This window comes from Cheilinus undulatus, linkage group 8 (assembly GCF_018320785.1).
Source record: "Cheilinus undulatus linkage group 8, ASM1832078v1, whole genome shotgun sequence".
NCBI lineage: Eukaryota > Metazoa > Chordata > Actinopteri > Labriformes > Labridae > Cheilinus > Cheilinus undulatus.
The window spans coordinates 11,269,147-11,278,846 of record NC_054872.1 but is presented as its reverse complement, the minus strand read 5'-3'; the positions used below and the strand labels follow the sequence as shown (position 1 = coordinate 11,278,846).

The 9,700-nt window shown below is 39.2% G+C and overlaps 1 protein-coding gene across 1 annotated transcript in view; it reads left to right on the top strand.

Moving 5' to 3' along the window:
• Positions 1-612: 612 nt before the first annotated feature.
• me1 (malic enzyme 1, NADP(+)-dependent, cytosolic) overlaps positions 613-9,700 on the top strand; it is a 138,728-nt gene continuing 129,640 nt past the window's right edge. The window contains exon 1 of the mRNA XM_041793221.1: positions 613-785. Within this exon, the coding sequence (XP_041649155.1) occupies positions 657-785 (129 nt within the window). The 5' untranslated portion in view covers positions 613-656. The remainder of the gene's footprint in view (positions 786-9,700) is intronic.

Genomic DNA, 9,700 nt, shown 5'->3' with positions numbered 1-9,700 from the left:
AACCCACATACTCAGCTCTGCTGCTCATCCCACAAATGCATGATCCTTACAAACTTGTAAAATTGAAATAAACAGGCTTTCAAACAGTGTAAGATTTTTTTTTTGACAAGAAGCATTGTTACAACAAAGAAATGATCTACTAAACACAAAGTTCCTTACTTTTTATACTGCTGTAACTTGTGTGCCTTTATTTTCTGCACACACCGATTAAAGCAACAGCCTAAATAAGTCACATTAATCCTTACAAAATTTCATCAAGGAGACAGTCTGTAATAAATTGGGGTGAAATTCAATAGATTATTTTTTTAGGTTTTGTTTTGTTTTGTTTTTTTTTTTTTTTTGTTTTGTTTTGTTTTGGTTTTAGGTCTAATCAGTGCTAACTTAAAGCCCGTGGATTCATGAGAACAATTAATACAGTTAGTTCTGTTGGAATAACTGTCATGCGCGTTTTAAGTGACACTTCACGAGGGGGACTTTGCTCATCAAGACCTTCGGTTAGTTATTTGGAACAATAAAACATGATTGATAAGAACCCTCAGGGTTCGTCTTGAATTCAGTCAATTCACGAGCAGGCGCGCGTGCAGGGCTCGGTGTTCAGACCTGCGCATCCACTTGTTGAGTTCACAACAGTTCGCTCTATTTAAAGAGACAACAACATGGCACACGGTCTGGTCAGACGGGAGTCTGTGGAAACCGAGATGCACAAGTCTAATACAAAGAAGAAAACCTTTATTTTCACCAAGAAGAGGGGCTACGATGTTACCAGAAACCCCCACCTGAACAAGGTAAGAGCTCTGAGTTAGCTGTTTGAGTTTTTAGCTTGTTTCTGTCAACGACAAGGTTGACAAGTTGCTGCTGCATTTATGAGTGTGGGAAATATTACAACTCTGGACAGAGTAGCCGCGACCACCCATGTATCAGTATGGAAACAGATGGTGACTCCCTGTGACAGCATGATAAGAGAGTAAGCTAACACTCAAGGGGAGTGAGGACCTTCATACGGGAAGGGCTATAACAACTTTATGCTAATATAACTCAAACGGTTGCTCTTTTATCAAAATGTGTTTAAATTTTGCAACACTTTTAACACAATTTTATCACATTTTATCTCACATATCGAAAATATTTCACGTATGCCTAGTGGTTTAAGTAGGCTACTTTAATACTCTTACAAGTGGTTTCTGTTTATTTCCTGCTCCTCTGGTATTAACCCGCGAGTATTACTCGAACGCAACATTAGCTGGGAGGTATCAGCTTTGGACGCGGTTATTTTTAGATTTAAAGGGACCAAACGGTGCTGTCACACAGCGTGGGGCTTTTGTTAATACTGCCTTGTCACGTATTGCTGCCCTAAGACTGTGGTGTGGTAATAGTGCATTCTTAACTCAAGGAGAGTCACCTTAGGCCTTTCTCCCTACAGTAAGCACAACAGCAGGCCTGTGTGATTCAGCACATTGTGATAAGCTGCTGTGTGCTAACACTGAAAGCTGATACAGTATATCAAAGACTCAGAGAGGGCCGGATAACTGTCTTTATGCACCACAAAAATGTGAAAGCCTTGTCAACTTCTCTTTTCCTACACAAAAATGTGGAATTACATAATCTTGTACCAAAAATGCTGCAGAGCAGCTTTCTTGTAGATCATGAGATAAAGAGGATGTCTAAACATGTTCTTGCTGTGAAAGGGCTGTAACTCACCATGCTTGCTTTATCCAGCTTTAACTACATTATTAGCCCACTGTAGGCCCTGCCTGTGCTTTCAATGCACTGCTTTTTTACAAAAGAGCTGTTGGCAGCATGAGCCATTTCCAGTGTTTTCCTCATGGTTCGTGTGGTGTGACGGGCCCCCAGAGGTCAGACTGTGGTGACAGGGTCTCTGTCCATGGTGCTGACTGTCCATCTAAACAAGTAGCACAATTCAGGATCACTCTTATATAAGGCGTGCCCTTCAAACAGAGCATAGTCCGACCACTCTTTGTTAGAGCACTTTAACAGTGTAGTTTTCCCCCTCTGAGCCTCTGCCTGTGATCCTACTGCCCATACAAATTTCCCTAATGGAAGCTATTGAAAATCATTACCAACTGCAGGTCTATTGGTGTTTAATTGCGTATGATTTATGGTGTATTTCACTTCAAATGCTCAAAAACAGCTTTCTGTATAAAGCTGTGCCAATGTGCTAAATGTTACAGTCAGTTTACCACAGGTAAAGCAGCTGCCATCCAGGGTGGTGCCATCAATGAGATAAGTGAGACAGTGAGGTTCAAACAGGACCGTGTCCATGCAGTAAGTCATGGTGAGCTGGTGCTGGTTAATGACTCCACTCCTGAGACCACCTCATGCTGTGAAAACAAGCCTTGTGTGTTTGTTTCTTATGTGTGGAAGTGGGCAGGGAGGCATGAGGTGTTTTTACCTTCACAAGAAAACAGAAACTCCCGGTTGTGGTTGGATCATTATTCTCCAGGCAGGGTGCAATACCTCAGATGGGCTAGTATCTTATAGTTCAGTAGCTTGATGTGAGCATTTATCAGGCTTACAGAAATAGCATTGTGATGTAAGTAGTTTTAACTTCAAACACTGTACATTTTTTCCAAACAAAGAGGTACTAAGTACATTTTTTTTTTTATTACCTGTACAGTTGTGTTATCAGTCATAAGTCGGTGGACTCTTGGCTGTATAAAGTTAGTCCAATTGATCATTAAACCAATGAGGTGTTGCCCTGACAACCACTGATTGTTTACACTACAAAGAATGGAGGCTAATACTTCAGTGCTTGGGATGTGAAGGAATCTTCCTGGTGTGCAGATGGCCTAACAGTTAGGTCTGGCCTGTGGCGTCTTTTCTGCATGTCTCTCCCCGACTCTTTCATCCGTGTTTCACCTCTATCCACTGTCCTCCTCTATCAGATAAAGACATGCAAAAGATGCAATGAGCCACATAAATGTCACATTTTGCTGTGATTGTGTTGCTATAAAAGACTAAATTGACTTAATCAACATTGATTATAAAATGTGTGTAATAAAAAAGTTAAATGTTTATAATGACCCAGATAAGTTGACTCAAACAAACCAAATTCAAAGAAAATAGGCCTGATTCTTAATGTAGTTTTTGCAGGAAGTTGTTTCTCTTTGGTTTTTATGGCAGGTTAGCCAACACTTCAAGGTGCAAACCACCAAACAAGAAGTTGGTTTAACTAAGTTAAAAAAGTAACTGTCTGTCTTGTTTTCAGTGTTGGCATGCCTGTAGGATTTTATTTTGGTCAATAAGGGACCCAAACTTTGCCCTGTCACAATGTAAATATTTGATTTATTTCTATTATCATTATCAAAAAGAGTTTCATTGTTAGATGCCACTTGTCTTTATTGAATTACTCAGCCTTGATATTTTATCTGGCAGGCTGGCACCCAGCAGAGACCAGGGGAAGGACTCCACTTCTGCTTATCACCAACTAAACTCTACAGGTGGACATTGCCTGTTATTTTCCCAGGAATTCAGTCAGTGAGATAACCCTCAGAGACACTGTAATGCTCACGATGTAGGGTGATAAGACACTTGTAGGATCAAATACAATATATTCTCTGTCTCTACTTTTTCATACTCCTTGATTAGTGAATTTCTGATAACCTCATAAACATGTGTGGTTAGATTTGTTGAGTCTACTTGACACAGTTTTTTATATAGGACTGAGCATGGTAGCATGTTATAGTTACATTACTTCTAGTTGATGCTTTGGCCTACAGATGCACAATATCATAATATCAGAATTGGCAGATATGAACGTTTCTGTTGATAATTTTAGTTGATATATTAGCCATGTAACCTGACATGCCAGATGAATTTGTTTTATACATCCATCTGGAAAACCTTCAATACTCACTCTGAGGGTGACTGGATGAATGTTTGTCTGTCACATCTTTGTGCGCCAATCAGAGCAACAAAACACGTGACGTAGCCGCTACTGAGGAGTAAACTCCATAGAGAACTGCATAACACGAACCATGGCGACCGTAGACATGTCAGTACACAACTTTTGTCATTTTTGAAAAGAAAACAACTCACTGCTGTTCTTTGCTGTTCTTTTCAAAAAATGTCATCAAGTTCTGATAAACTGGCGCTGGCAGCATCAACGCTAAACTCTTCCGCCATAATTGCACCGGCCTGTTGTCGCTGCTTGCTTACGTCACGACTCCACTGTGCCTGAAAGCACTGCCCCTGGATGCTGATTGGTCCTGTCACTTTCTAACCAGGCCCAAACTTTTCAGATGGGAGCTTTGCGAGATGGATTCGCCAGTGAGAAACACGGAAACAGGCAAATCCATCTGCTTTGCAAGGTTATTAGCCATGCATATCAGCCATATAATCATCAACTTTAAATACTGACAAACTTTAGAATACCATCAGAGCCAGCTAGTGGCAAAAATGAGTTTACATCCCTACTTCAGCTCTGCTTGGAGAAACAGTTTAAAGCTCTGGCATGGTAGCCAAGCTTGTACCACTGTTGATGGAGTTTTACAGCAAAAGGTATATAAACTACTGAATAAGAAATTCAGTTTTAAATACAAGTGTAAGCATATTCTGCATTCACAAGAAAATGATCAGTTTATCAAGACCATGACTGAGCATGGTGGACAGTTTTTTATTCAAATGCTCTATGGAATATGACCTCCACTCAAGCAGAGGTCTGATGACCTGACAGCCTGTTAATCTGAAGTCAATGTGACCAGCACCCTTTTATGCCATCTTGACAACCCTGTTGGAGCTCCTGAAATGATTTTTTTTTTCTCAATTTTTGCCAAATTGGTCTGATTTTAAGTTGCTTTTGAATCTGCCTCTCAATAATGGAGGTCATTCTGGGACCCACAGATTCAGCACTTAAACCTGACCCTGTAAACTGTTTGTTTACATCTCAATTTACACCTTAGGACCCTGAATGGATGCTTTGTACCTGAGGAGCTGTTAAAGAGGGCCCATGGGTTGACCTAAATTCTTGTGAAAGCACATGGTTAGCACTTAAGATGCTATACTGACTGTTTACATGGAGGAGCTCTGATACAAAATGAAAGCTAACTCTTTCTGCTTGTCTCTCAGTGCCCTTATGGGTTCTCCTCAGTAATATGAAGGGTAAATGTTACAAGAGATGCTCTTCTTTGTTCCTGACTTTACAAGAAGGCTTTTCTTCTCCTTTGAAAACTGGTCTTCATAAATGAGCTCACCATTTGTGTTGTTATAGTGTTTTTGGAGAAAGGGCGGTTTAATAAGACTAATTAAAAGGGTTTTGGACTTCAGCAATAAGGATGTGAACAGCCTATTTTAATAGTTTGTACTTAACACAGTTCTTCAGCGGAAATCCAAAAACCTGTCTGTGGCATTTTTGTCTTAAAGAAAAATAGTAAAAGTCTTACATATGCACCTAATCACCAAAGTTTAGATTCTAGCACTAACTGTCCTAACTGTAATATTCACTTATGCTGCATAACAGGCAATTGGCCAATCAAAGTATTTAGCTGCATCTGATAAACTTTAGCCTTTCATCAGCTGGCTGAAATGACCAAAACACAAGTTAGAGTCATAGTAGAAAAAACAGACTCTTATACTGTGGTGAAACATTCACTGTCAGCCCCGAACATGAACTGAGGCAAGGAAATTAGAGGAGAAGGTAGGAAATGACTGCTAAAGCGTGCTAGCGGCCAAAGACAGGTAGGTTTCTGTGGCTGAGGCAGGGGCTCATTGTTGCCCTCCCTCTGATTTCAGTGAGCCCTGGGGATGAGGTGTGTTTACCTCCCTCAGCTGGCCCACTTCACCTCTAACAGGAGCCAGTCACAGAACAACCTGCTAATTGAAGCTGAGGGCGGCCGCGCTGAAAGCAGCCTGTCCTCACATCGACACGCTTCGATTTCCTTTTAATCTCGGCATGCACACGCATAAACATGCAGAGCTGATGCATGTACATGGCAGAAAGCTTCAGCATGCTTCATTAGCGCTCCTTCCTCCTCTTTCAGAGGTGGAAGCGGATATTATAGGTGTGTTTTGTACGTACTCGCAACGCAATAAAGAGATGGAGTGGGGTTCAAGCCGTAGAAAGGCTCCACTGTGGTGAGAGCTGGCCACGCTCCACAGACGTTCCTCTGTCTCTTTGCTTGATCACACATTAATGAGGCGTCTGTGTGAATCCTGCCGCTCTCTCTGACGTTGGTTCCGCCTGCCTTGGCCTTTAAAAACAACAACAACTCCTTTAAAAATGCTTAAAACACCCAGTCAGCCCAGAATCGGCACTGTTGTTGAATCATTGGTCGACAGATGCCTTTTCACTTGTGCTGCACTTGGAGAGAATAAAAGCTACATCCTGTCCAACCTGTTTTGCAGTTTTTTGTATGATTTTATCCTTTTTTGGCACATAAAGATTGTATTTATCAGAAAAAAGGGGAATAATCAATACACCAATTCAAATTCCATAATCCCAAGAATGCAAAGTGATCCTGTCACTTGCACTTTTAGCATTCAATCCAAAGAAAACTTTAACTAATCACCTTGATCATGCAGAAATATTTTGTTTGTCAAAGCTTTGCAATCACCAAAGTGAGGAGTCATTAGAGTGCATGAAAAGCAGAGCTTTTTGGCCAGACAGAGCTGCAAGTGGATGCCCCATTTGCGACGACAGACTTGAGATATGACAAAGAAAGATAGCACAGTGCAAGCCTAGAATCAGCTTTTTGTGTCTGGTGAGCGCCGGCCCTCGGTGTATCTGATCAGCCATTGAGGATGTGCTTGTATTCCAAATGGCGACATTCCTGATAACCCTCTGCAGCAAATGGAAGTCATTATGCTCTCATGTTAGATTAACTCTGGTTTGGCTGCTGCACTCATCAACTTTGACTCTCAGAAATGTTGCTCATTTCCTCACCAGGCATTCTTCTTTCCTAACAGACAGACACAACTAAATTTAGCAACAGATATAACTAACTGGCTTTGCTTTTATTTTGAAATGGAAATATTTTGTCTCTCTTGGCTCTATGAATCCTCCTCTGTGGTATGTGTCATGATTTGTTGGTTGCTGCACGGCAACTGATGTGATCTGGGTTTTCCACATGAAACTGTTCTCCAGCTGGTTTGTTTCTCCAGACCTGATAGGACTTTTGTAACAGAGAATGCACTTTAATAGAATTATGTCATAATTGGTGAAAGATGCCTGTGGGAAATGGCATGATGACCTGGCACCGACTTTAACCAGTGTTGTCTGGATCTTTGGTTCCCACTGAGTCACAGAATCAGCATAACCTGAGGACAGAGAGAGTGCCTGCCCAGTAAAGGCTTCCAAAGCTTTATGCCAACAGCTTTCTGTCTCGGTGAAGAATTACAGCAATGCTGTTTGCAACATTCCCATGAACAGTGGAAACATCTGAGCATTTATCAGTATCAGGAGAGGCCAGCTTTCTGCTCCCCATCAATCAAAAAATCAACAAGAGACTTTAATAAGGCCTAAGTCATTTACAAATGTTCCTAGTTATTCTAAAATGATCAAATGTTGCCACAATAGTCCTTCTATAGTTTTCTCAGCTACTCATTTCTTATCAAGAGTTTGATGAGAAAACTGATATTACAATACTTACTTGGTAGTTAGCAAAGTAAATGTAAAGCTGGTTCCAGTATGTGATCGTTTAAGTTGGTCTGAAGATGAAATTAATCTGTTGCCTGGCAAAGTTCAAGCCTAATAATATGGTCCCTTCATGCTGTCGATAAATGATATTTGTGGATGAAGCAAATGAGATATTATGTCAGTTTGTTAAATAAGTGTTGCAGGTGATCATGTGAGCAGCATGTTTCTGCAATGAGATCTAGAGAACCATAAAATACAAAAGATTGCAACGTTTAGAACAGGGGTGTCAAACTCAAGGCCCGGGGGCCAAATCCGGCCCGTGATGCAGTTATACCCCAAATCATGTGATATTTTCATTATAACTGGCCCACCAGTATGAGGTCTGCAGATTTCCTCAAGTATAAAAATGTTAACTTAACCTTGATGCTTTATAATATCCTTGTTGAGTCATAAAAATTAGAAAAAGTAAACAACAAAAATAATTTGATATAAAGTCATGAACATAGGAGAAATTAGTTTTTAATTAATTTGTGCCTATCTTTTCAACTTTGCATCTCACAGTAGGCAAAAAGTTATGGTTTTAAATGTTTATTTCATATTTTAACCTTTACATCTCATAATTTTGACTTTTATTTCATATTTTTACCTTTTGGGTTCATAATTTTAAATTTTATATCATATTTGACCTTTAAAAGTCATGATTTTGACTCTTATCTCATGTTTTGACCTTTTTAACTCCTAACTTTGACTTTTATCTCAGTTTTTTACCTTTTAAAGACATAATTTTAGATTTTATCTCATGTTTATATCTTTTTCTAATGCTAACTTTGACTTTTATCTTGTTTTTTTACCTTGTACATTCAGAATTTTAAATTTTACACCCTATTTTGACCTTTTAAAGTGATTATTTTGACTCTTATCTCAGTTTTTTGACCTTTCAAAGTAATTGTTTTGAACTTTATCTCACATTTTGACCTTTTCAACTCCTAACTTCGACTTTCATCTCATTTTTTACCTTTAAAATTCAGGATTTTTAATGTTATTTCATATTTTAAGCTTTAAAAGTAATTAATTTGAAATTTAATCTCATATTTTGAAATATGATTTTCACGATTTTGATGCTTATCTCATATTTTGATTGTTAGATATCATGATTTTGAATTTTTTCTCAGTTTTGCTGACCATTTCATCTCCCAACTTTGACTTTTATCTCATATTTTGACCCTTAAAACTCAGGATTTTTAATTTTATTTCAATTTTTGACTTTTGAAATTCAAGAATTTGACATTTTATCTAATATTTTGTCCTTTTTATCTAATTTTTTTGACTGTTGAAATTCATGGTTTCAGTATTCTATCTCATATTTTGCCATTTAAAAACATAATTTTAACTTTAAATGTTCTTTTTCTTAAATATTGACCCTCTTAGGCCCTCAGGTTAGACCCAGATTCAGAATCCAGCCCCTGCTGTGATTGAGTTTGACACCCCTGGTTTAGAATAACAATTGAGGCAATGCCAAGACAGATTTTTTTTTTTAACCTCTTTGGTCTAACACTCGCAACATGCTAACATTTCTCTCAAGTTGGACCACATAAACAGATCAGAGTTCGTTCAACAAGTGGAGACATCTAACCAATAAACGGTCTCTTGATTGATTCAGCAGTTGGGCATACCAGAGCCAGTGTTAAATCGATTGGACGCTGCAGTAAAACACTAGCTACTGATATCAGCTCAAGCCAAATTATTTGCAGATGGCCTTTCTCTTCAACAGGGCTAATACTGGCTGATACTGTTAAACTCATACACTGTGCATCCCCAGTGACGTCACTTCACAAGGAGAAGGTTCCTGTTTCTAATCTTCCTGTTAGTATGGGCTCTTATGTGTCTAGAGCATAAACAGGGCCCCTAATTTACCTTTGTTAGAATAATCAAGTCAATGAACGGAAGGAAGCTAGCCTGTAATTTTACTATTGGTCGGCTAGTCACTTCTGTCAAGACTTAAAGCATGTCTGTACTGACTAGACTGATTAGGTAATGCTAATGCTGATACTGCACTGTTCTTTCTTTCTGTCACATCTGTTTTCGATCAGTCATAGCTGTTACTGCTAA